At 65.8% G+C, this 25,644-nt stretch overlaps 1 protein-coding gene across 19 annotated transcripts; it reads left to right on the top strand.

The window, feature by feature from the left end:
- Window positions 1-499: 499 nt before the first annotated feature.
- On the top strand, window positions 500-25,272 carry CTNND1 (catenin delta 1). 19 transcript variants are annotated; one of them, XM_083840356.1, is made up of 21 exons: window positions 500-699; window positions 10,289-10,407; window positions 11,178-11,498; window positions 12,418-12,489; window positions 12,761-12,919; window positions 13,086-13,621; window positions 17,068-17,531; window positions 17,635-17,818; window positions 18,099-18,216; window positions 18,830-18,983; window positions 19,372-19,389; window positions 19,637-19,705; window positions 20,934-21,061; window positions 21,242-21,392; window positions 21,606-21,798; window positions 21,899-22,013; window positions 22,506-22,593; window positions 22,880-22,927; window positions 23,036-23,133; window positions 23,270-23,341; window positions 23,534-25,272. In XM_083840356.1, the coding sequence occupies exons 3-21, from the start codon at window positions 11,304-11,306 to the stop codon at window positions 23,540-23,542; spliced, it is 2,871 nt and encodes a 956-aa protein (XP_083696482.1). In that variant the 5' UTR covers window positions 500-699; window positions 10,289-10,407; window positions 11,178-11,303; the 3' UTR covers window positions 23,543-25,272. The 19 variants fall into 19 exon arrangements, with proteins under 19 accessions (XP_083696482.1, XP_083696481.1, XP_083696480.1 ...); XM_083840355.1 differs by having other exon boundaries at window positions 23,531-25,272; XM_083840354.1 differs by having other exon boundaries at window positions 23,267-23,341.
- Window positions 25,273-25,644: the final 372 nt, after the last annotated feature.

The raw sequence follows: 25,644 nt of genomic DNA, 5'->3' as shown, positions 1-25,644 counted from the left end.
AAGACCTCTAACCCTTGAGGACCTCCGACCCTTGAAGACCTCCACTTCCTGAAGACCCTCATCCCTTGAATTTTAGAATCCTGGAATCATTAGGGTTGGGAAAGCCCTCCAGGACCACCTGGCCCCACCATCCCCTACCACCGATGTCACCCACTGACCCATGTCCCCAAGCACCACATCCAACCTTTTCTTGAACACCCCCAGGGACGGTGACTCCCCCACCTCCCTGGGCAACCCGTCCCAACGCCTGGCTGCTCTCTGAGCAGAAATGTCCCCCCACTCCCACCTGACCCCCCCGTACCCCCCTCCCCGAGCCCCGGCAGCCACCGCCCTCCCGCCCCCCCCCGGCGCCACCCCGGGGCCGTGCCCCTCGCCCCGCCCCCCGCCCCTCGCCCCGCCCCCGCGGCCTCAGCCCCTCACCCCTCTACAACAGCCGCCGCCATTGGCGCGCGGCGCCATGACGTCAGGGGGCGGCCCCCGCCGCGCCCCGCCCCCCGCCCCGCCGCAGCACCTTCCATTTTAGGTGCGGGAGCGGCGGCGGGCGCACGGCGGCGAGGCCCTGCCCGGCCCGGCCCGCTCCGGCTCCACTCCGCTTCCGATTCGGTTCCGCTCCGGCTCCGCTCCGCTGCTCGCCCCCCGGGGACTCCCCCCGTCACCGGGGCCGTTCCCGTGCCGTTCCCCTCGAGGAGCCCGGCCGCGGTAAGTCCCGTTCGCCGCCTCCGGTGCGGGGCGGGGGCAGCCCCCGGTGCCCCCCCCGCTTCATTCCCCTCCCCCCCCGGTTTGTTGCCCCCGGTCCCACGGGGGCAGGGCCCGGAGGTGCCGCGGGGCCCCGCGCCGTGCCCCCCGGTGCCCCCCCCCCCCGGTTTGGGGCCGCCCAACAAAGGCCGCCCCGTGCCAGCTGCCCCGGGACCGTGCGGGCTCGGCCCGGTGCGAGCGGGACCCCGCGCCCTTCCTCCCCCCGCCCTCCTCCTCCTCCTCTTTGTGTGGGGAGGAGGCCGGGGGGGGTGTGGGGGGCAGCGGGGGGACCCCCGGGCCGTGCCCGTCCCCCAGGAGCAGCGGCCGGCCCGGGGAGCGCTCCCCGTCCCGCTGCTCGCGGGCACTTTGTCCGCGCCTTTGTTCGAGCGGGGCCGGGGACTTGTGTGCCTAGGGAGGGTCAAGTACGCGGGGTGGGGCGCAGCGGCTCCCCGTCCTCCCCGGCAGGTCCGCGTAGCTCCCGTCTTGGGCAATAACAATAAAAAAAAACCCAACATGCACACATACGTACACACATATACACCCCCGCTGGGGTCACGGGTTAACAAGTGACACTGGAGCGCTTCCAGGAACCGGGTCCCGCGGCCCTGGGCTCGCAGTTCCCGGAGCTGCGCTGTCACCGAGCAGCAGGGCAGCGGCCTCCCCTCCTGCCTGGCCTCCCCCTGCCTTTTGTGCCGCAAACCATCCGCCTCCCGCACCGTGGGTGCCCGGCGGAGCGCTGCGGAGAGGAGGCTCGCTTTGGGGCGAAAGCGTGGAAGTTTCGGTGGGAGGGCTTCGAGCTCCGAGCCGCCTGGGAGCGGGGCATCTCCGTTATGCCCCTGGGCTTGGAGGGGGGCGGCTCGGACAACAAAGCTTCCTGTGATTGTTCGAGCGAGGGGTGGGTCTCGCCGAGGTGCCTCCCTCTCCGGGAAGGGCTCGGTGCCCGAGCTCGGCCGTGCGGCCTGGGAGATGGGGGTAGCGAGGAGCCGTGGGAGGCCCGCGCTGTCCTCGTGAGGATATGTGGCGGGACGCTGCTGTCCCGGGGCCGTGGCACCTAGATTTTGGGTTGTCCTCTGCCCCGCCGCTGGGTGGTGAGAGCAGGGTGTCTGGGCACGGCGGCGGTGTCGGAGTGCAGCTGCCTGGCCTCCTGCCTCGGTGTGGAAATAAGAAAATTGGGAGTAAGCTTGTATTCCACCTGGTGTGGAGAAGAGAAGTGAAGCTTAGCACCTCTGGGACCTGGGTGCGCTGGGAACCCGTAGCCGGGGTGCAGCTGTGTTCCCGGCGGCTGGTTCTGTGCCTTCTTCCCCCAAGAAGCTGTCGTGGACGCAGGGGTGAGCGGCTGGCCGGTGACTGGCGGCGTGTGGAGGCTGTGGGTCTCGCTCCTGCGGCGTGTGCCACTGTGCGTGACGGCTCTGCGGGGCTCTGCTGTGGGACCCCGACCTCCAGGCCCCCCGGGAGAGGTGCTGGAGCCCACGCAGGGGGCTCCGCGGGCTTCCCGCTTCACCTTGCCTGCTCCATCCTGCTCCTGGCACTCCTGAGGCAGGTTCTTGGTGGTGGTGAAAAAAAAAAAAAAGACCGCCCTTAAAAACCCCCTCCCCCTTTGGTAAAGCCCTTCTCCTTCCACTTGGCTGAACTTGGCCGGGACGCTGTTGCATGCGAATGACTGTCCTGCGTGATGCGCCGGGGCCGTGCGCGGAGCCTTCCTGGAAGGGGTGGGAGGATGAAAGCCCTTCCTCAGTGGGCTGCAGAGGGGTGAGCCGCCTCCTTCTGGCTGCAAGGCTGGGCCCACGTCCCCGGGCCAGCAGCCCTCGAGGTCCTGCCGTCGCTCAGGATGGTCTGGGAGGTGGAGGTGAAGGGCCCAGCCCCTCCATGCAGCGGGTCACCGTCTCCACACTGCCTCTGATCTTGGCTGTTGGCTTCTCGAGATAGCTTACCAGCCCCTGTGACCTTAGGGTGCTGCTTGAGTTTCTCAACACCCCCTCGTAATGGTCCCTCGCTGTCTGGGCTGGTGGCCCCGAGGGGCGTACAGCGCTCCCAGCCTAGCCTCCGAGACCCAGGTCCCTGCACTGCTGCTGCCTTCGCCCGTCATCGCCATCCCTGACGGCCAGAAGCAGAACTGGGGCCGGTCGGGGTCCCTAAAAGCAGCGGGGTGCAGCCTGGCCGCGGTGACAGCCCCAAACCCACGGGGTGACCGAGGGCGGTGTGTGACACGGGGCTCGGCGGGCGGAGGAAGCTGTCCTCTGGCACGGAGCGCAGGAATGCGCCTCGACACGAGGCTGCTGGAAAGGGGCTGGATTTACAGCCTGCAGAACAAAGTCCCGGAGTTCCCCGAGGTGGCCACAACCCCCTGTTAGCTCTCGTGCCCCCCGCCGAGGCCGTTTCGGGGCTGCCGTCCTCCTATGGACGGGCTCAGCACCGTTTCCTCAGAGGCCGGGGACTCCCAGCAGCAGGCCGATGACTGTAGCGTTGGATCATGAGCGCGTCTGGCTCCTACGTGTCTCGTGTCTGTTGCTAATCTGCCCGCCTTTCCACCCAAAATAGATGCTCGCATTGTCTCGCCTGCTGCCACCGCGGGCTGAGCGCAGGGCCACGTGTCCGCGGGGACAGAGCCGTGGGGTGGACGAGCTCCGTCCCGTTCCTGTGCCCTGGCTGTGGGCTCGGGAGCTCCCTGCCCCAGTTTCCCCCCGGGGGGGGAAGTGCAGACAGATCCTGGTTTCGTATCAAAACCCCGCGGCACGGCGGGGTGAGGCGGGGCGGTGGCCGGGGTGAGTAAGGAGCACAGGGTGCCAGGCGTGGCGCTGGGCACGGAGCGGCCCTCACCCGCTGCCCGCCGACGCGGGGCTCGCTCCCGCGGGCAGGAGCTGCCCTCCCGGCCGCATCCCAGCCCCGGCTGCTCCCGTTCCTCCGGGGCGTTGGCCCCGATCGCAGCGCAGGCTGCTCAAAGTTCACCGCCTCCCCTGCCCGGCCCGGCTGAGGAGCCTGGGGGACGCGGCCCTCCTCTCCCCACGTGTCGGGGGGCTGGAGGCAGGGCGCAGGCAGCAGGCCGGGCTGCGTTACCCCCGTCCCGTGCAGCAGGACCTGGGCTGAGGGGTGGGATCCCCCCGGGAGCAGGGCGGCCTGGAGGGGCTGAATACGCAGAACCCCTTCCCACCCTGGCCAGGAGGAGGAAGGCGTCTCTCTGTCCTCAGCTGACGCGTTAGTTTTTTTTTTCCCTATTTTTTTTTTTCCTTTTACACCACGGTCCTGCTGAGAAGTGCTCCCGGATCCCCCGGCTGCCTCCCCACCAGTGCTCCCAGTTGCCGTCCCAGCGCCGGGGAGCGCGGCGGACCGCCAAGACCAGTTTTTCTGACCCGTGAGGGTGGGTCGCCGGTCGCGTCTGCGTGCTGCTGGCAGGCCCCTTGCCCAGCGGAGCAACGCGTTGCATTCTTGGGAGCGTGTCGCTGCTTGCCGGGCCTGCCTCGCCGCGCGCTGCCTGCGGCGAGCCGGGGGCACCTCGTCCTCCTGCCTGCTGCTCAGCGGGGTCCGCGGGGTGAGCGGGGGGACGGCGCGGCGTGCTTTTGGGGGAAATCCCCTGCTTCAGGCGGGCTGGGTCCTCCCCCGTCTGCGTGGCTCCGTTCTCTGCCCGGCTCCTGTCTCAAGCGGCGGTGAGGGACGCTTGCGGTGCTGCCAGCAGAGCTGAGTTCTTGCTGTCCCACCCCAAACCCCACAGCGTGTTGGTAGCCCCACGTGCCCCCGCTGACGGTTAGGGGGTCCCGATATCACCGCCCAAGCCCCGTGGACACCGAGCCCATCTGTAGGGCCTGCCGGGCACAGCCCTGTCCCCGCGGCAGACTCTTCGGGGCTGGATTGTGGCACCTGCCGCCCTGTCCCTGCAGGCTGCTCCTCGCCCCAGGGCGTGCTGCCACCGCGGGCGAGCCCAGGACCCCCCAGGACGCCCCAGGACACCGTGCCCCTCCTGGGTGCCGTGCCCCCGGCGGTGCCTGCGTGCGGGGCGGAGGCGGCGGGGAGCGGCCCTTGGCAGGACGCGGTGTTTAGCAGCTCACGGGAAAGGGAAGCCGTGGCGTCACTTCTGTCTGACCAGGAAACGCAGCTTTCCTGCCCTCAGCTCCTGCGGCAGCCTGCGGAGCTGCCTCTCGGCGGCGGGACCCGGGGGCCGGCAGCCCGAGGAGCACCACCAGCGGTAGGACGAAGCCCCGCGGTCCCTCCGAGCGTGGTCAGGGTGCAGGCTGCTGCCTGGTTTTGTCTCCTGCTCGTGTGAGTGCTGGCTCGTGCCAGTCCCCGCACCCCACATGCGGCGAGGGGACGGCACGGGACCTGCCCTCACCCTGCCACAGCCCTCGTCCCCCCGCCGTGCTTCCATCCCTGGCTCTGACGCTTCCCTGATGGTTTTCCCTCACCCATTCATTACCCCTCTTGGCAGGGCCCTCGGTATCCTCTCGGAGAGCAGATGTGCGCGTGCAATTAGAGAGCAGGGGCAGCAGATGAGGTCACGCCGGGCTTTTCGCCGCCCGCCTCCTCCTGCCCAGCCCCGGGTGACGGGTGCCGTGACTCAGCCCTACCTGCCCGGGGAGCCGGGGCTGGCCGCAGCGAGGGGAGGCCGTCCTGCCGCCCCCGGCATCGAGCTGCTCGCCTTAATCTCGGCGATTCCTCGCGCGCCGCTCCCACGCCAAACATGAGCTCAGCGCCTGCCTGTTTGCTGAGCCCGGCCAGGGGTGCGGGGCTCGGCCCTGGGGCGGGCGGGGGGGACGGGGCACCCCGTCGGGGTCCGCAGGGGGGCTTTGTGCTCCTGCCCCCCTCCACCGTCCTGGTTTTGCGGTGATTTGGGTGTTCCTGGTGGGGCTGGCTGGTGTTTTAGGTGCGGTGTCCTCCTAGCGCGTGGCACTGTCCGGGTAATTCCCCCCGGGTTAATTCCCCCCCTGTCCCTCCGTGCCCTGGCCAGCCCTCGGGCACGGGTAAGCGGCGCGGAGGCAGGGCCAGCCCCTCGGGGACCCGCGGCTGCAGGTGTCGGGAGAGGAAATGATCTCAAGTGGCTTCGCTGGGAAGAGGGAAGCGTGACTGCGGCGAGGGCCGGGACATGGGAAAGGGGCGAGATCCGCATTGTCCCGTTCAGGGACGCCGTGCCGCGCTGTGGCCCGGGCGGGGATGCCCGTGCCTGTGGCTCGGGGGACAAATTCCCCTCGTGCCCCGGGGAACGCCAGCCCCTGGGGGCAGCGTCTCCCCTCGGGGCCAGCCAGCGGCAGGCGCGAGCCCCCCAGGACCCAGCTGTGCCCCCGGGCGGGGGCCATGCCCTTGCCCCTGCGCTCGCGCTCGGTCCCTCCGTGATTTCACCCAGAGGGACTTTGCTCCCTGGGCCCTGCGGCGCGGCCCTTATCTCCTCGCCGCCAGCCTGCTGTTTGCTTTTACTGGGGGGGGAAAGAGAGGGAGGGAGGGAGGGAGGGAGGGCGAGAGGGCGCGAGGCGGCCGGGTGGGAAAGTTCAGCCCGGTGCGGGGAGAGCCGTGGGGCGGCCGGAGCGTGGCACGCGGCACCGGGCCCGGCGTGCGGGAGGACACCCCGTAGTGCTGGGGCAGGGCATGGAGAGCCGGGGGGGAGGCCCCCCGGTCCCGCTGCTTCACCCCCAGCTCCTCGGGGGGCCGGGAGCCGCTGGGGCGAAGCCGGAGCCCGCTGGCCGCCGGAGCGCGGCCTGTCCCAGGAATGCTCTGGCCCCGTTCCCAGACTCCGGCGCTGGGTGTTTGTTTGTTTGCTGTGCCCCCGAGGTCTGGTGCTACCGTGACAGGAAGCGGGAAGGCCGGGGGGAGGGAGGGAGGCCGGCTGGGGATGTGCCTGTGAAATAAATCCCTTTGTCCCCGCCGAGCGCTCAGCTGCGAATTCCCACAGAGAGGAGGAGAGAGCCGCCTTTGTGCTGCCCCCGGCTCCCGACAGCCAAACCGCTGGGCCCGGGGCACCGGCACGGGGGAGAGCCCGGGCCTGGCGCCCCCGCGGTGTCCCCCGGGGACGGGCTGCGGGCACGCAGCAGCGGGGCCCTTTGGGGTGCTGCTGGCGGGAAAGGGGCCGAGGCCGGGCACGGGGTGGGGGCTGCAGGCGGACGGGGGGCTCTGCCCCGAGCCTCGCGTGGTCCTGCCCCACGGGCCGCTCGTCCTCGCCTCCCGCCTCGGGTTCGGGCCTCCCGGCCGCTGCGAGGCCGTGCTGTGCCGGGCCGGGCCATGGAGCCTCTCGGGGGCCGCGTCCCCGCTGCCGTGGCGGCTCCTGGCGGTGGCCCCCCCGGCGGGTGCGGGGGACAGCTGCGGGGCCGGATGGCTGGCATACCAGCGCGGCGAGCCCTGCCCTCTGCGGCCGGCCCTGCTGCTCCTCGCCGCTTCCTCGGGGGCAGCCCCGGCTCTGGCAGAGGGCACCCGCTGCTGCTCTCGGGCCGCCGCGCCCCCCGGGGGGGTCTCCCAGCCTCGTCCTCGGGCCCCGATCCCTATCGTGCGTTCCTGCCCCGGCTGGGGGGAGTCAGGGCTGCTTCCTCCCCGCAGCCTGGCGCAGGGCCCCACCCTGCCTCTTATCTCTCTCCTCCTTATCCTGCCTTGGCCGCCGGCCCTTTCCCTTATAGGGCCTGCTGGTGTGTCTCTGCTTGCATCTCCGCAGGTAACTCCCTCTCTCCTCTCTCTCTCTCCCCATCCAGGCTTTCCTAATTTAGGTGCGCGGCCCTACAAACGAGGCGGCGGGCGAGGTGGGCCAGGCCTCGCATCCCGCTGCCGGTCGGACCAGTTGCACGCGACAGAGGGAGGAGAGCGGCGAGGAGAGCCCCGGGCGGCCGCTCCTTGCGGGGTTTTTTCCCCCCCCTCCCCTCCCCTCCCACCGTGGCTCGGGCCGGGCTCTCTGTGGGGCAGGGTGGGTCCGTGCCAGCGCAGGCAGCGCCCGGGGCGGTGGCTGACCCGCCTGCGACGAGCTGGTTCTTCCCGCACGGGCAGGGCCGGCCGGCAGCCTGGCCAAAGTCCCTTCTGCTTCCTTCCTGCTGCCTGCTTTCGGGCACAGCCGGCCCCGCACCAGCCCGTGGGGCCACCCCCTAATCGGGATCCCCACGGGTCCTGTACCCAAACCCGTGCCATCCTGCTGCGCTGGGGCGGGCGCGAGCTCTGGGGTTGGTTTCCGAGCCCGGACCCTGCTCTCGGGGCTATGGAGAGATGCTGGAGATGCTGGTTCATTTATTTATTACTCATTTTTTTTAGCTAATTGAGCCTGACCAGGAGCCTGCGGTGAATTAGCGGGGACGCGAAGCAGCGCGGAGCGAGCGTAATGCACCGCGAGTGCTCGGACCGTGGCGGGCTCGAATTATTAACGGGGCTTCTGCTTGTACCGAGCGCGTCACGGCGGGCAGGCGGGACCCCGAGAGCCGCCTTCCCCCCCCCCGGGACAGGACAGCGGCCTGGCACCCAGGGCCGGGGGCTCCGTCCCGGAGGGAGCGCTGCAGGTGCTTCCCGGCTGGTCCCAGCGCTTCGGCCGGAGCGGGGAGGCTGCTGTGGGCCCTGGGGAGGGAAGCTCTGCACGTGAACCGCCTCGTGGTGACGGCGCTGGGGTCGCTCCCGCGGTGCCCCCTGTGCCCGGGGTGGGTTTTGTCTTCGTTTTGTTTTTTTTTGTTTTGTTTTTTGCCCTGAACCCAGCCAGCTGAAATATTTTTGGCTTGCTTGGGTTTTTAAGTAACGGGTGTGTCAGCGAGTGCCTCTCTCATGATGAAAAGGCTTCCTTGCAGCCGTCCTCGGAGCTGGTCACGGTCTGGCTTTGGAAAAACGCTCTGTAGTTTTATCTTCAGAGGCCGGGGGGGGGGGTCCGGGCGCAGTGCGATGCCTGGAATTTCACCCTCTGCCTCGCGGGATGCGGCTCGCTTGGCTCGGAGCTGCCACCGGCGGCTTGCTGGCCGCTGGGGTCACATCTCCTCTTCCCTCCTGCTCCCCCTCGGTTTGGGGATTAACCCTGGATCGATGGACGCAGCCCCCTGCCGGGGCTGGGGGGGCGTTTGTGGGGGGGAAAAAAGGAGAGGCGGCGGGCGAGGGAGCGGTGCTGTTCCTTCCCCCTGCTGTTGTGCTCCGCTCCCTGTGGAAGGGACAGGAAGGAAACATCGCACGGCTGCTCTGGCCCCTTATCTGGGGCCCTGAATAGCCCCACAAATTCCATTGTTGGCGGCCCCGTTACGGGCCGTGCTCCCAGGGGACGCGTGGAGGTGGGACGGGGCAAGGAAACGCTCGCCCTGCTCTGGGGCTGGTGCCTGGGGGCCTCGCACCCCCGGGGGACGCAGCCAGCCCCTGCGGCGGGGGCTGAGCCCTGCAAACCTCAGCACCCACGCGGGCATTGCAGAGCCCTAGGGGCTGGGGAGCCCCTGTGGATGGGGGGTGCTCGATCTGGGGGTGGAATTTGGGGCGGCACTGTTTGGGGCGGCACCACACCTTCCTCGGAGATCTGCTGGGAATCTGGGGCGGGTGAGAGCTCGGGGCAGCCAGGGGCAGCGCTGCCTGCTGCTGCCTTACAAGGTCCGGGCAGCAGGTCTGTTGCAAAAAAAACCCTTAGGGCATCCCTGTTGCAAGGTGGGAGGGGCGGAAAGCTGCGTGCCGGAGCCAGCAGTCGCATCGGGGAGCCTCCTGGGGCCTGGCGGGGCTCCCCGGGCAGGAGGGGTGGCGGTGGGCAGGCCGCTGAGCGCCCAGCCGACGTGGGCTGGGGCACGGAGCCCTGTGCGCGTGCGCCACGGCTTCCCCCTCGCTGGGCACTGCGCGGGCACGGGTGGAAGCAGCGAATTTTGTATTGATGAGGGCAGGTTACGGGGTGGCAGCAGCCAGATGGCGAGATGTGCTGCGGGCAGCCTGCGAAGCGCGTGGAAAACAAAAGAAAAAATTCCCCCCTGTTTCGGTCCCGGCGGTGCCACGGGGTCTGGCAGCACCGGGCAGGGCAGCTGCTTGCTGCCCGCCCCACGCGGGCTTTTGGGGAGCGGGGGAGGCATTTTAGGAAGGGTTTCATCTGGATACGCTTGACATAGTGTGGGAAATAGATAAGGGTTGAGGAGGAGGGAGGGGGAAAAACAACTCTCGGCTCCTGAACCAGCGTCTGCTGCAGGGGCTGGCAGGGAACGAGGAGCTGGGCGGGATGGGGGCTGCGGGGGGGCAGCAACACCCGTCCTCTTGGTCCTGGGGGGCTGCGGAGGGCGGCGATACCCGTCCCCTCGGTGCCGGGGTGCTGCCTCACTGCGAGGGAGGGTGGGCAGAGCCGAAGCCGCGCTGGAGACCGTGGGAAAGCAGTTCCTGTGCCGGCTGCCTGGCTTCGACGAGTCCCCACACGCCTGCCGTGACTGCGTGGCTTTGGGAGAGCCTCCTGTGGGCCTGCCGGGACCCAGCTGGGCCGTTCCCCGGCAGCGGGGAGCAGGCGGAGGCGCCGGGTGCTGCGGGACCGGCACCGACCCCGCGGCCGTGCTGGCCCCCGTCGGAGGGGAGGGAGGAGGAGAGGAGCCCCTTTGCCCAGCCCGTGCCCCCTGCCCTGCCTCGTGCTGGAAGTTCCCTGTGATTTGACCCCGTTCTCCTGCTGTCCCTGCAGCTCTCTTCCCTCCTGCTTCCTCCCTGTGGTGGCTGGGCTCTCTCTGCCATGACTCTCTGCGCCTAGACCTGGCTGTCCCGTGCCTTTGCCAATCACACCCGAGCTTCCTCCTCCGACAGGTCTGTATGGAACAAATTTGCCTCTCTCTGCCAGTACACGTTGATTGTGGTCTGCGTGCTCGCTGTTCTCCCTCGGGAGGGGGTGTCGGAGGGGTCCACGACTGTCCCTAGATCAGCGGGCTGAGGTTGGCCGCAGGTTTGAGAGCCCCGCTGAGCACCTGGAGGGTGGCAGGGGTTTGGCAGCCGTCACAGGGGTTTATAGGGTCCCCTTCTGGGGTTCCTGTCCCCCCTGTGCTCCCTTTCTTGGGTTGGAGGGAGCTGTAGAGCCAGGGCTGTCTCCCCACCGCACTCTGCTTGCCCTGGGGAGGAGGGAGCGTGCTAAAAGCAGCCGTGTCCCTCGGTCCTGGAGGCGGCAGCGGGGGGGGATGGAGCCCTGCTCCCTCTGCAGAGCCCTGTCCCTGCTCTGCTCCGGGCCCAGGACGTGCCCTGCTCTCCTGGCAGCGGCTGCGGGTGGGGAAAGCTTCCTGCAGCCCTCACGGCAAGGAGAAACCCCAGCACACCGTGGCCATATGGAACCCGTGCGGTGTGCCGGGGAGAAGGGCTGCCTGACCCGAACGTGCCAATTCCCCAAGCTTAGTGCTGGGCACGGGGCGGCCGAGTGCTGCCTGGGGCCGTGCGGCTCTGAGACCCTCTTCCGACCTGGCAGCGGGGCGGGAAGGGGCGTTAGTGACATGAGTTATGTGTTTCCCTGTTCTCAGAACCTGCCTTAATAAAATCAGTCTCTCCTGCCCTCTCTTCTCTCCTCCTTTCCCCCCCCAAATCACACGCAGTGAGGAGCGGGGCTCCTCCCCTGCCGGCTCCCCTTTTCCTCCCCGCACCTTGACACCGAGCCGACTCCGTCTGCGCCTCCCCGCGCCCTCCGCCCCCTCCCTGCCCACCCTGGGCGCCCGGCACCCATGGACGACTCGGAAGTGGAGTCGACCGCCAGCATCCTTGCCTCCGTCAAGGAGCAGGAGGCGCAGTTTGAGAAGCTGACGCGGGCGCTGGAGGAGGAGCGGCGCCATGTCTCGGCCCAGCTGGAACGAGTCCGGGTCTCCCCGCAGGACGCCGGCCCGGGCTTGGCCAACGGCACGCTCACCCGGCGGCACCAGGTAAAAACAAACCTCGGCAGAGGCGGCCCCGGAGGCTCCCGAGCCCCCTGTCCGCCTCGAGCCTGCCTCCAGGAGGGCAGCCCCGGGCCCGGCTCCCTCTGTGGGGCGTGAGGATGGTTCGGGCTGGCCTGGTTTGTGACGCTGCTGGCGCTGCGCGTGGCTGGGAACGAGTGACTGGGGACGTGCAAACAGACAGACCTGGGCAAACGGTGTCTTTTTGGGGACGCGGAGGTGGCCTGGGGGGTCTCACACCAGGTCGGCTCAGGTCTTGGTCTCTCTTGGTGCGCGTTGAAGGCTGGCCGCGGTCAGTACCCGGGCATCTTCCCCGCTTGGCTCCTTGGAAGGCGGTTGTTGTAGGGCCGCGTGTCTGCCTCCTTGCGTGGCCGTGGGCGAGTTCCTGGGGTCTCGGTTTTTGTGCCTGGAGGAGCTAAACCAGGGCTGGGGGAGGCCTCTTCTCCGCAGGGCTTGAAATGTGTCAGTCTGCCTCGGCTGGAGAGCTCTGTCCTCTTCTTCCTCTCCCGCGCTCTGTTTGGGGGTGTTCTCAGAGGGCTGTGCGCGGTGTCGTGCGGGAGGCATTTGCCTTTCTGGCAGTGAAGGGCGGTGCTGCCAGGAGCAAAGGCTCTTCGGAGAGGGTGTTGGGCACTACAACGGGCTCTCGGGGGCAGTGGTCGCGGCACCGAGCTGCTGGAGGTCAAGACGTGTCCGGACAGTGCTCTCAGACACACGCTCTGGTGTTGGGGTGCTCCCAGGGGCTTGCCGTGCTCCTCTCCTGGCAGCGACGTGCGGGGTGTGCTGCGGGGTCGGGAGCAGGAGGCGGCCGGCTCAGGGCCTCGGAGGAAAGAGAGAGGATATTTGGGGTCCTGGCAGGGGAGGGGGCAGCAGCTGAGTAACCGGCCTGCCGTCACGATGTGCCTTTCAGAACGGCCGTTTCTTGGGCGATGCTGACCTGGAAAGGCAGAAATTCCCAGATCTGAAGCTCAACGGACCACAGGTAAGGGGAAACCTCTGTTTGCAGGCAGCCTCCTCGCTGCGTGGGGGCACGGGGGGTGCTGGGGCAGGGCTGGCCGTGTCCCACACCTAGCTGGGACAGGGAACGCTTGTGGTTTTAAGGCAGCCACCCTGGCCTGAATGGGTGTGGGGTGTGTTTTTGTTGGTGCACCCTCCCGTGCAAGGGGATTTCAGAGTCCCCCGATGGGTCAGGTCTCCCAGGGAAAGGCTTGTGCCTGGTGTTGGGGTCTGACCCCGCGCCCCTGTTCCCCCAGGACCACAGCCACCTCTTGTACAGCACAATCCCCAGAATGCAGGACCCGGGCCAGATCGTAGAGGAGACCTACACCATGGAGGAGGACCCCGAAGGAGCCATGTCCGTGGTGTCGGTGGAGACGTCGGATGACGGGACGACCCGGCGCACGGAGACCACGGTACGGGCCTGGGGCGTGCCTGGGTGGGTTGGTGTCCTGCTGGGGTGACTGCCGTCCCACGGCTTGTGAAATCTGCCCGGGGCGAGGTGCTGGGGGAGGGTTCTGGGGATGTGGGGTTGTGGCGTGGGACAGCGCTCCCTCACGTGCCCTCTGCCCGTCCCTCTAGGTGAAGAAAGTGGTGAAGACGGTGACCACGCGGACGGTGCAGCAGGTCCCGCTGGGGCCCGACGGCTTACCCTTGGAAACCTCCCCCGTCGGCACCAACTACGTCCAGACGATGGACAGGAACTTCCGCAAGAACGGCAACGGCGGCCCCGGCACCTACCTGAGCCAGCCGGGCACGGCCACGCTGCCTCGTAACTACCACTACCCCGACGGCTACGGCCGCCCCTACGACGACGGCGGCTACCCGGGCAGCGACCACAGCTACGGCAGCCTGTCCCGCGTCACCCGCATCGACGAGCGCTACCGCCCCTCCATGGACACCTACCGGGCCCCCAGCCGGCAGGACATCTACGGCCCCCAGCCCCAGGTGCGCGTCGGGGGCAGCAACATGGACCTCAACCACTTCCACCCCGAGCCCTACGGCCTGGAGGACGACCAGCGCAGCGTGGGCTTCGACGATGTGGACTACGGGCTTATGTCGGACTACGGCACGGCCAGGAGGGCAGGGACCCCGTCCGATCCCCGGCGTCGGCTCAGGTATCGGGGTACCGCGCGCGTGGCAGCGGGTGTTGGGGCGGGGGTCTCCGTGGGGTCCCTTTTCCTTCCCTTTGCGCTCGAAGGAGGCGCGCGGGGACCGCGCGATGTGCTGAGTCAGGAGCACAGCTCGTGCAGGAGAGCTTGCATCCGCTTCTAATTGCGTGCTTAATTGGTGGTTAAAACTCAGGGATAATTGAGCTGGTCGTCCTGCAGCGAGGAGTTCCGCGGGGTGGCTGGACGTAGCTCCGGGCCCTTTCCTCCATGCTACCCGTTCTGCCGGCGCGGCGGCGGCAGCTCCAGAGGGAGCTGGGCGGTGGGATCGGGCATCGATCCCATGCCCCGTTTCATTTATCACACCTGTCACCGTGCCTGGTACCGGTTCTGGGGCACAATCCCCGTCCTGGAAGCAGCAGCAGCGTTCTCGCCGAGCCGCGAGCGCCGAGCCAGCCCCGCAGGAGCGGTGCCGGGGCGATGGAGGCGCTGCGGCGCCCTGGGGAGCGCTCCCACAGGGTGGGAGAGGCTGCTCGACCTGTTCGGCAGTCGCAGCTCCTCTCGCCCTCGTTTTGTTTTGCTGGGGGGGATCGGCAGCTCTTCCAGCCTGACTGCTGAGCAGAGCAGGGGCTCGGTGGGCTTCGGGCGCGCTGGAGGCATCCGGTGGTGCTCCCTGCCTGGTGCCGCGGCTGCCACGGGCTCGTGGCACGTACCAGGCAGGACCGGAGGACGTGCGTACGTCTGGGTGCCACAGGTGGGCAGGAGAGGCTGGTCGCAGCCTCCCAGGACGTGCAGGAGAAGCTGGGGAGGGAGGGAGGGAGGGAGAGGAGGCGTTTGCCAGCCCCTGACAGAGATCCGTCGTCTCTCGAGGCGTGTCCCGTAAATCCCCGGCAGCCCTCGGCTGCCGCGGTGACTCAAGGAGCAGCTTTGTCCTCTGGCTTGTGCCAGCATGAGCGCTGCTGCTGCTGCTGCTGTGTGGAACCAGTCGGGGCGGTTGTGCTCCGGGGTTTGTCTCCCCAGCCCGCCCCGCGCTGCCGAGCCCGCGCTGGCTGCAGGAGAGCTGGCACGGCGCTGCCCCCGCCGACTCGAGCCGCCGGTGGAAAGAAAGGCAGCGCTGGTAGTTCTGGGGCTGCCTGTTCGCCATCCGCCCCCTAAATCCTGGAGGGAAGGAGTTGGGGAGCTGGGCTCGAGCCACGGGGGGGTGGGGGGGGACAAGGACCCTTCGAGCCCCTCCAGGCCACCTCCTGTCCTCGCGCAGGGCGAGGGGATGGGCGCAGCCCGTCGCAGGCTCTTCCCTCCCCGCGCGAGCCGATAACGATGGCAGCAATCCCTGGAATCCAGCGGCTGTTGAGCTTGGCTTGCCCCCTGCCTTCTCAGTTTCCCTCGCCTGGCTCGCAGCAACGGGAACGGGCGGGCTCAGCATCCCACCCCCTGCCTCCCAGGTGTTTGTCTTGAGCCGGGGCCGGGCTGTTGATGGCTTCCTTCAGGTAGGCAGCTCGCCAGGCGCGGCGTGCGCTGCCTGGGGGGTGCCCACGTCCCCTCCGGCCTGGCTTGGAGCCCCCCGCCAGCAGGGGAGGGGGAAAAGGGGGCTAAGCAGCGCTGCTCCCGCTCGCCTCGCTGCCCCGTATCGTTTGGGGGAGGTGGTGAATGCCCCTGGCTGCCGGGCAGGAGCTCCCTTTTGGGGTGCGGGAGGCCTGGCATGGAGCGAGGCCGGCTGCGGGCTGTGCTGGCGAGCGTTGGGGTGGCTCATTTGTGGTGCTGGCAGCTGCTTTGCCCCTGCCTTATTTCGTAGAATCAGTAAGGTTTGAAAAAACCTCCAAGATCACCCAGCCATCCCCCTACCACCCATGTCCTTAAGCACCACGTCCAACCTCTCCTTGAACACCCCCAGGGACGGTGACTCCCCCACCTCCCTGGGCAACCCGTCCCAGTGCCTGGCTGCTCTTTCTGAGAAGAAATGTCCCCTAATTTCCACCCTGGCACAGCTTGAGGCCATTCCCTCTAGTCCTATCACTGCTTATCTGCGAAAAGAGGCTGACCCCAGCCCCCCACACCTCCCTTTAGCTGCGGGCATGGCGTCGGTGCTGGTGTGATGTGCTGAGCGTGGTGCTCTGCAGGCTGCCGAGCCCCTCCTGGTAGCCCGGCCGGGTGGCTGCTGCGTGGCAGCACCTGAGGAGGACGTGGCTGTGCAGGCGGCTGCTCCCCTGAGCAGCTCTCAGCGTGTGGTTTTGGCAAGCCCCGTAGCACAGGCTGCAGGGGAAGTGGTGTCCTAGGGAGCAGAACTTGTCACCGTCCTTGGTTGTGACTTTCCCTGCCTGCTCGGTGGTCCTGGAGCTTCCTCTATGGGATTGGGGAGCTCAGAAGGGAGCTCTGGGGGTGGCTGGGCAGATGTGAGCTCGGGGACCCCCATCGCCGTGGCACAGCCGGCGTGCCAGCAGTGGTCAGGCCCCTCTGTTAAAGCCCCAAGTCTCCTGCCATCCCCGCCTGCTGGAAATGGCTGAATGCCTGGCTGGGGGAAGGATGGTGTTCACAAGGTGGCCACGGCTGGCTTGCCAGAGACTAAAAATGGGGTGAGAATGGAGGATTTTGTGCGGGGTGTGCTTTGGGCTGTGGAGGAGGGTGTTCAGTGCCCCCTCAAGGCGTGGGGGGTTGGCTGCGTGTCCCTGCAGCTTCTGCCTGCTGCTCCCGGTGCCGGCGGTTCTGGGGTGTGCCGAACCCGCTCGGGGCCGCGGCACAGCCCCCGTGCCTCTTGCCAGCTGTCTGCAGGCCAAGCGGTCCGAGCCCAGCTCCGGTGAGGCTTTGCCCTTTGAAACGAGGGCAGCGGTTCAGTCGGGAGGCACGCGTTTGCCCGCGAGTGCTGTGGGGCAGGTCCGATGGTGGCACGGCAGGGACGCGGGTGGCACGGGACCGGGCTGGGTGCTCCCCGTGCCCGCTGGTGTCGCAGCCTGGCTCGCAGCAGGCTCTGCACGGGGCTGCGCTGGAGGCCTGGGCGCTTCGGTGTGGCTTGCCCTCCCAGCAGTCCTGGTGTGGGATCAACTTGCCCTCTAGTGGCCACGGGCCCGCGTTCGGTATCCGCGGCGCTGCGCGAGCTGCCCCCACCTCAGGACCGGGTCTTGCTGCTGTAGAGGTTACGCAGATCGGGACCCGGTGTCTGGCCCAGGAACTAAGTCTGGTGGGTGGGAAGTGACTGCAACTGCTCCTGGGGCTGCTCACAGACCTTCTGAGCGGTCCTGGGGGTGCCCTCTCTCCTCCCTCTGGGCCTCGTACAGCTCAGGGGACCAGGAGGGTGCCACAGCGCCCTTCTGCAGCCCGGCTCCCTTCCCTTGTTGGACCCCTCCAGCTCCGAGGCCGACTGCATCCTGCGCGTGCTCCCCCGTCTCCTGCAGGGCCAGGGAGGCCACGGCAGCCCCCAGCGCCTCGGGTTCGTGCTGATGCCTGTTGTCTCCCTCTCCTAGGAGCTACGAGGACATGCTGGTGGACGAAGTGGCTCCCGACCGGTACTACTGGGCCCCGCTGGCTCAGCACGAGCGGGGCAGCTTGGCCAGCCTGGACAGCCTGCGGAAAGGGGCCCCGGCCCCAGGCAGCTGGCGCCAGCCGGAGCTGCCGGAGGTGATCGCCATGCTGAGCTTTCGCCTGGACGCCGTCAAGTCCAACGCCGCCGCCTACCTGCAGCACCTCTGCTACCGCAACGACAAGGTGAAGACAGAAGTGCGCAAGCTGAAGGGCATCCCGGTGCTGGTGGGGCTGCTCGACCACCCCAAGAAGGAGGTGCACTACGGCGCCTGCGGGGCGCTCAAGAACATCTCCTTCGGCAAGGACCAGGACAACAAGATCGCCATCAAGAACTGCGACGGGGTGCCGGCCCTCGTGCGCCTCTTGCGAAAGGCTCACGACATGGACCTCACGGAGGTCATCACAGGTAACGGCCGCGGGGAGGGGCCGATTTGTAGGGGGAGGGAGGCACAAGGAAGGCTTTTAAAGCCCCCGTGGTCTGACTGCCCCTTCTGTGTGCGCCCCTGCAGGGACGCTGTGGAACCTGTCCTCGCACGACTCCATCAAGATGGCCATCGTGGATAACGCGCTGCACGCCCTGACCGACGAGGTGGTCATTCCCCGCTCGGGCTGGGAGCGAGAGCCCAACGAGGACTCGAAACCCCGCCACATCGAGTGGGAGTCGGTGCTCACCAACACTGCCGGCTGCCTCAGGTACGGGACGGGGGCTGCAGGCTCCTGGAAGAGAGCTGGTGCGGGCTGGGCTGCTGTAACGCTGCTCCCCGGCTGGGAAGTAGCAGTCCCACAAAGCCAAATGAGAGCAGCCGTGCTCTCTGCAGCGGGGCTGCTCTCCTGGGACAGCTACTGGTGATGCAGCCCTTAATTCTGGGGGAGTTCTTCTCGGTGGAGGGAAGCCGGGGGGGTCTTGAGCTCTGCTGGGTGTGTGCTGCTCCTTGCCTGCCCTCCCCCGTGACGGGTCTCTCCTGCCCGCCAGGAACGTGAGCTCCGAGCGGAGCGAAGCCCGGCGGAAGCTGCGGGAATGCGACGGCCTGGTGGACGCCTTGATATACATCATCCAGTCTGAGATCGGCCAGAAGGACTCGGACAGCAAGGTACCACGGTGGGGTGCTACCAGCATCAGCGGAGCGGGGCCGGTGTCCGTAGTGCTCTGCCCGCTCGTGGTGGCTGAAGCTGGGTTTGTTCCTCCCAAGGAAGGGATTTGGGGAAGGAATTAAATGGGACAAGCTGGAAAAAAAAAGAAGAAAAAAAAAAACCAAACAGGATCACCTTCCTGTGATCTCTGCTTGGGAAGAGAGCCTGTGCGGGGTGTGCCCTGCTGGCTGTGTGACCAGGTGCCCGGCTCTCAGCCCGCAGCTGGTGTTGGGAATACTCGGCCTCCAATGGGGCTGTGGTGCCTCACTCCTCCCACGCTGATACCCCCTGGTTCAGGGCTCCCTAATCTGCCTTGAGCCGGCATTGGCTTGAGTTTTTGTTGAACCTTGCCTTGGACTGATTTCCTTGTGGCAGAGAGCTTTTTGGCCCAGCAGGGTGTGAACTTCTTTCAGCAGGGACCGGCCGTGCCCCCCTTGGGCAGGGGTGTGCTCCTGAAATGGAGCTGCACGTCCCTCTGGCCCCAGTTTAGCCAGCTCTGGGTTGGAAGCTGTGCTGGTAACCTTGTGCTGGGCACGTGCTGCTGTGAGTAAAACTTTCCGTCTTTCCCTCTAGCTGGTGGAGAACTGCGTGTGCCTGCTGAGGAACTTGTCCTACCAAGTCCACCGTGAGATCCCGCACGCCGAGCGCTACCAGGAGACACCTCTGGTCCCCACCAACAACACCGGGCCCCACGCCGCAAGCTGCTTCGGTGCCAAGAAGGGCAAAGGTTCGTTGGGAGGTGGCATGATGGATTTGTTTCGGCTCCAGTGGGGCTCGAGGGTGGTCTGGGATCTCTGCGCTCCTCCTCTGGCATCTCTCGTGTGAAGGCTAAAGCGCGGCTTTCTCTGGAGATGCGGTGGCTCCTTCCTCCCCTGGCTTTGGGAGCTGCTGCTCGGCTCGCCCAAAGCGTTTGGCCCAAGCTAACGGCGCCCTGGCGGGTTTCTGTGGTGGTGGGATGGTGGTGGATGGACGTCTGCTAACTCCACGCCTTCCCTTCTCTCCTGTGTCGTCCCTCCCCTTCGCTTTCTTGCCAAATGATCTGCCCCATGACGCTGTTGGCACTCCTCTCCTCCTGCCTCCTCTCTCTCCTGTCCTCCTCTCCACTTCGCCAATAGACGAGTGGTTCTCCAGAGGTGAGTGCTCTCAGTTTTAATTTGTCCCTGGTTCGATTGGGTGCTTTTCCTGGCTCTTTGTCCCCCTTCAGCTGGCCACGCGCTGCCTGCACTGTGCCTGATGCCCTTGGTGGCCCTTCCTGGTACACGCTGGTAGCTTCAGCAGCTCGCCTCTGGGCTCGTTCTCGCAAAAAAAGAAAGGCAAAAAGCTGTTGGGCTGACGTGGGTGGGAAGAGGTGTCTCATGCCCCTGTGCTTGCCCTTTGAAGGTAAAAAGCTCCCGGAAGACCCTGGTGCCGACACAGTGGATTTTCCCAAAAGAACAACTCCAGCCAAAGGTATGTTGCCTGGTGTTTGCACAGGGCCTGAGTGCGTAGAGCTGCTTCTCCCGAGCAGTCTGGAAAGGAGCAGCATCGATTTCCCGCTGAAGTGAGCCTCTCAGATGGGCAGAGTGCGTCTGTGGATGCCCACGTGCGCTAGCTCTGCCCTAGGCAGCCGTGAGGAGGCCTCTTGGTCTTGGTGGAGGTCAGGGCTGGCTTCTTGGGCTGTGGAGGGAGCCGTTGCCCGAGGAACTAAGTGAGGGACAGTGTGGTGACACAGCCCTGGGAAAGGTCCCCTTGACTGTGCTCCCAGACTTCGCAGATTCTCCTGCTTGTTCTTCTCCTGGGCATGAAGGGCAGGCAGGACTTAAAGCCAAAATATCCTGTCTCGAGGAGTGTGAACGTGGGGATGGGTTGTTCCAAGGCAGGTGCCTGACCTCGAGGGCTGCAGATCCCGTCCGTTCTCTGGGCTGTTGGCCTAGGGCTTGAGTTCAGCTCCTTTGCCCCAAACCCCCTGGGTTTCCTGGGGGTACCCTGGTGTCTCCAGGGAGAGTGAAGCTTCAGGCCAGAAGAATCACAAGGAAACTTAGGGTAGACCTGACCTGGTGAGCAGCTCCAAGAAGCGGTGGTCACTCCTTAGGCTGATCTAGGCTGGGGGCAGAACTGGCAGCCATCTGCCGGAAAGCTGAGCAGCCACCTGTGTTCTGGGGCTGGCATCATCCCTCCCCACAGCTGGAGACAGGATGGGTGGAAAACTCCACAGCAAGATGGAAAATCTGGCTTCCTAGGTGTAAATAGCAGCCCCGTTGCTGCCTGGCCGCTGTGTAGTGAGTTTATATCAGAGGTGAGGCGAGAAGAAAACCAAACACTGCTTTAGAAGCCCCTTCTCAGAGTATGTCTTCATGACAAAGAGTTGATGCTTGGAGACCTGATTCCTGCCTGCTCGCTGGGGTGCCTGCAGGCCGTGAGGGTGAGCCGAACCAGGCTTATTCCGTGTGTTCTCGGCTGCCCCTTGCTTGTTGCTGTGCTGAAATTGAGGCCTCCCTGCTCTGGGCTGTGGTTTCCCATGCTGGGGGACAGCCTGCCCTGCTGTGCACCACGAATCCCAGCAGCAAGGAGCAAGGAGCGTGCGTAACGGCTCCAGGCCTGGTGTCCCAGCAGTACCCCTCTGAACGAGGAGCCTGCTCGGTCTCAGCTGCTGGCAGAGCCCTTCAGTGAGCCCTTGCTCCCCGCGTGTCCCCGGCAGGCTACGAGCTCCTGTTCCAGCCAGAGGTGGTGCGGATATACATCTCCCTGCTGAAGGAGAGCAAGACTCCAGCCATTCTAGAGGCTTCGGCGGGAGCGATCCAGAACCTGTGTGCTGGCAGCTGGACGGTGAGCGCCTCACGGAGCTGGGGGGGGATGTGGGGAGCACGTCCCCCTGGTGTGGCTGGGGGGGCTCAGTCTGGCACCGGGGAGCAACAAGCAAAGCTCCCAGCGGCGTCCCCCGCCGCGGGAGCAGGATGAGGCTGCGCCTGCCCAGCCTCACGCCGTGGTGCTGTGCTCGCCCCGCAGTACGGCCGGTACATCCGCTCGGCGCTCCGCCAGGAGAAGGGGCTCTCTGCCATCGCTGACCTCCTGACCAACGACAGCGAGCGCGTGGTGAAGGCGGCCTCTGGAGCCCTGCGCAACCTGGCTGTGGACTCGCGGAACAAAGAGCTGATAGGTGAGGGCTGCCGGGGAGCCCCAGCCTGCCCCCCAAATCCACCTGGCATGGGCAGGAGCTTCCTCTGGGTTGGGTGGCTGAGCGTGCGCACGGTGGCTGCCCTGTGTTGGGCTGTGGCTCCTCTTCCGGAGCAACCTGCGCATCAAAATTCATTCCTGACACCTCGTTGTCCTTTTCCTTGCTTACTTACGCCCAGTTATTTCCCCTTCGCAGGTAAACACGCGATCCCTAGCCTAGTGAAGAACCTGCCTGGAGGCCAGCAGACCCCAGCCAAAAACCTCTCCGAGGACACCGTGGTGTCCATCCTCAACACCATCAACGAAGTCATCGCGGAGAACCTCGAGGCCGCCAAGAAGCTGCGGGAAACGCAGGGGATCGAGAAGTTGGTGCTGATCAACAAAACTGGGTATGCCCTGCCTGAAGGGCGGCGTGGGGGCAGAGAGGGGCTCCTCCAGGGGCCTCGAGGCCGTGGCTGTTCAAACCTCTCTTCCTCTGCCTCTTCCTAGGAACCGCTCAGAGAGGGAGGTCCGAGCGGCTGCCCTCGTCTTGCAGACGGTTTGGGGTTACAAAGAGCTGCGGAAGCCCCTGGAGAAGGAAGGTTGGAAGAAGTCAGATTTCCAGGTATGGGGTTTGATGGGGGAGTGCCCTGTTATGGTGGGAGCAACGGGTAGGGTCCTGTAGCAGGGAGAAGGGGCTCCTGGAGCTCTGCAAGGCTTGGTTGCAGCTCCTGCCTTGCTGGTGGGAATGGAGACCCTTGAAGATCTCCCCTATTTCTTTGGGGTGTATGTGGGGTAAACTGCAAACTGTTAAGCCCGGAGTGTTAAAATCTATCAGTAGAGAAGTCTGCACCACCTCTGGCATTCAGTTTCTTTCCCAAAAGCTTCAGCTGTCCCTCTCGTTGGGGCCAGGTGCTGCCCTGGCCCAGCCCAGGCAGGCCACCTCCACCCTCGGGTGACGTGGGTGCGCCCAAGGGCTGTGGAGCACCCTCTGGTTGTTTCAGGCCCCTTGCTCGAGGGCTGTGGGAGGGCAGCACCGTTAGGGCTGGTGGTGTAGGGGCTGGAGGGGGGTGGTGCGTGCTGGGCAAGTACGAGCAGTCACTGTCTGGTGCTCCAGGTGAACCTGAACAGCGCCTCTCGGACCCAGGGGGGCAACTCATTTGATGACAGCACCCTGCCTCTCATCGACAGAAACCAAAAAACAGGTAGGGACACCTCTGGCACCTGTCCCTGTCACCAGACACCTTGTCAGTACCCAGCCGGGCTGTGCTCCCTTCCTGCTCTTCACCCCAGGTTCCTTGGGAGCTCACACAAGGCCGTCAGTTTGAGCTTTGAGTTGCTGGGGCTAGAAATGATGCTTGGGGTTCACGTAGGCCCTAGAGCGCCCCTGACCAACAGTGCTGAGGCCACAGCTGGGTTTGGGCTGCTCCAGCCGCGGTGGGCGGCGGCTGCAGGGGCCGTGCCTGACTTGCTGTCTTCCCCCGCTTCTAGACAAGAAATCCTCCCGGGAGGAGATCCAGATGAGCAACATGGGACCAGGTAGGAAAGGGGCTGGAAGCAGGGTGTCTCGCTGCCCCGGCGTGCTGGGAAGACCTCTCCTCCTGCGGGGAGGAGGCCGCTCCCTGACCCTGCCCTGTCCCGCTGCAGACAACTACTCCACGCTGAACGAGATGGAGCACAGCAGGACGCTGGAGCGACCCGGCGACCTCGGGGACACGGAGCCAGTGAAGGCGGCGCCGCTGATGGTGAGCAGCTCCTCTCGAGGGGCAAAGAGCCACCTGGGCAGGGGTGCGGGGGACGGCACGCCGCGAGGAGGGAGATGTGGGCCCCCGCGACTAACCCTGCCCGCTTCCCCCCACTAACCCCGTGTGTCTGCAGCAGGACGAGGGGCAGGAGCCGCGGCCCGAGGCAGAGGAGGCGGAGGAGGATGCCCCTGTGCCTTGCCCCGTGTCGGTATGTCCCGCGGTGCCCTGCCCAATCTGAAGCGGTGGCAGATCCTGCTGTGCTCGTAGGGGTGCTTTGCCCAGCCAAATCCTGCTCTGATTGCTGCTGCTGCTCGATCCGTTGGGGTCACGGACACCTCTCTGCCGCCCACCCCTGCCCTGCGTGTGCTAACATCTCTCCCTCTCTCTCTCTCCACAGCAGAAGATCTAGCTGCCATCCCTTCCTCCGTTCACTTTGGGTTGATAATATATTATATATATATAAATATATAACTTCGTGGTGGATTGGACTGATTTTTTTTACCTTTTTTTTTTTTGCTGGACTGTTTGTGCCAACTAGCCAGCCAAATGACTGGGCCTGGTCCCGCGAGGGGCAGCCCAGGCCACTCTGCCTCCTCTCGGCAGCTGTACCTCCCTCTTCTGGGACGACTTTACCGATAACTCTTCCTCCCTGTCCTTCACTGCCACCTCCCTCCGGAGAGCGAACCCCAAACCCTCCCGCCTGACCGTCGGGATCGACCGGCGCCGATGCTGCAAAGACTCCAGCCTTCTGCCTTGACCAGGAGCTGCCTTCTCCTCCCACACCTTCCCTCTGTTTGGAGTCGACTGCGGGGACGGGGACAGAGGCCTCGCGACCTCCTTCTGTTGCCTATAGGAGATATTTCGGGGGGGATCGCTCCGCAGCTTGGGCTGCGCGGACAACTGGAGCTTCCCTCCCCGCTGGTGGTGGGACTGGAGTCCGAAGGAGGCTGGAGTCACGGGGGTGTGAGGCGAAGAAGAAACAGCAATAACTTTTTTTCTCGCTTTGTTCTAGATAGGAGGCTTTGGGGGCGTGGGAAGAAGGATCTGAGTCGGGGGGGGGGGCTGGATGGGCCCCCTGTGCCAGCAGGGACCCGTAGGTGTGAAGAAGGCTGGTGTGGAGGGAGCGGGACGGGCTTCCCCTGCCCGAGGGCGATCCTTCCAGGGGAAGGAAGGAAGGAGGAGATGCGGCAGGGCTTTTGGGGGCGAGGTTTCTTAGGGAACTGGCTGAAGTAGCGGAGTGCTGTGCGCCGGGCCGGCCAGCCGGGCTGCCAGGGGACGAGCAGCGGGGCGAGCCAGGACCCCCCCTGCACCCCGGGCGCCTGCGGCAGTGCCCCTCAGCCTCCTCTTGACATGTGCCTTTCTTTTGCCACTGTGAAATAGCTCTTTGAATTGTACTGCCCAGCTTGGCTGGGGTGAGGGGGTGTTTGCTGGGCTACCGGTGGGCTTGAGCTCCTGCCGGGAGCCTCAGCTGTCCGCAGCGATGCTGGAAGCCCAATTTTTGGGAGTCCCAGGGGGAGCAGGGCTCTCCTCCGTGCCCTGTCCCCTGGAGGACGGGCTGTGCTGGGGGCACGCAGCCTTGTCCTCTTCGCTGCGGTGGTGGGGAGCACGCTCCGTGCTGTGACTTTCTCTTCTTTTTTTGTTTCTGGTGGGGGTGAAGTGGGGAGGCTGAGGCTCCCTGTGCAACTGGAAGCCTCCCCGCACGGCTACGAACTGGCCACGGAGCCCTCGCCAGGCTGCAGCTCACCCCAAGTGCCCCCATGGAAGGGGGGAGGCCCCCGTGTGCCTCCCCCCTGGCCCCAAAACACCTCCCAGCCCCGGGGCTGAGCCCCCTCTGGCTCCAGGCGCCCCTCACGTTGATTTGGTTCTGTTCGGGGGTCTAACTTCTCTTTTCCTTTGACTACGTAAAACACTAATTCCTTTTAATTTTGTAATTTCAGATGAACCAAAAAAACCCCACCCAAGTACACAGCCCAGCTTCCCCCTTCCCTCCTCTCCCCGTGGGCAGGGGAGCTGGCTCCGGGGGGAGGGAGGAGGGGGGGCAGGAGCACCCTGCTGTTCCTTGTCTGATTCCTGTGCACACTCTTATAACGCTTTTCAAACAAAATGATTTTTTTATATAAATAAAGTTTTTAAAGTGTGGGTGCGTCTCTTTCCTAGCAGGCTGCCCCTTTTTCTGTCTTTTAGATTTATTTGCAAATAACCTCTTTGTTTTGTTCCCTAGAGGCTGACCTCCTGGGCTGCATCTTGCTCAGCTGTCTTACCGCTGGCATTTGCTCGTAAGGATGCCCCCAGGGCTGGTGGGATGTTTCCTCCTAGTTGTAGATCTACTGAAAAACGGCAACAGGGGGGAGGAGCTGGACTCCCGTGTCCCCAGAGCACAGGGCTTCCTGCTGCTGTGCCTTTCCCTCCTCCGTGCTCCAGCCCTGGTTTGTTTTTGTTTGCTTTTCACAAGTTCAGAAGTAATATAACGTAAAAATTGCTCTTTTATCTAGTGCCAAGAGCATCCCTTAA

This window comes from Anser anser, assembly GCF_964211835.1.
Source record: "Anser anser genome assembly, chromosome: 5".
NCBI classification, from domain to species: Eukaryota; Metazoa; Chordata; class Aves; order Anseriformes; family Anatidae; genus Anser; species Anser anser.
Note: the sequence above shows the minus strand (reverse complement) of the source record. Positions and strands in the feature narration are given on the sequence as shown.

What these genes read in the sequence shown, in the direction of transcription:
- CTNND1 (XM_083840351.1), top strand. Translation starts at nt 11,304, where the DNA reads ATGGACGACTCGGAAGTGGAGTCGACCGCCAGCATCCTTGCCTCCGTC. An exon ending in AGAAGGACTCGGACAGCAAG is followed by an intron (nt 18,217 to 18,829) that starts GTACCACGGTGG and finishes CTTTCCCTCTAG; the next exon opens with CTGGTGGAGAACTGCGTGTG. An exon ending in GTGCTGATCAACAAAACTGG is followed by an intron (nt 21,799 to 21,898) that starts GTATGCCCTGCC and finishes GCCTCTTCCTAG; the next exon opens with GAACCGCTCAGAGAGGGAGG.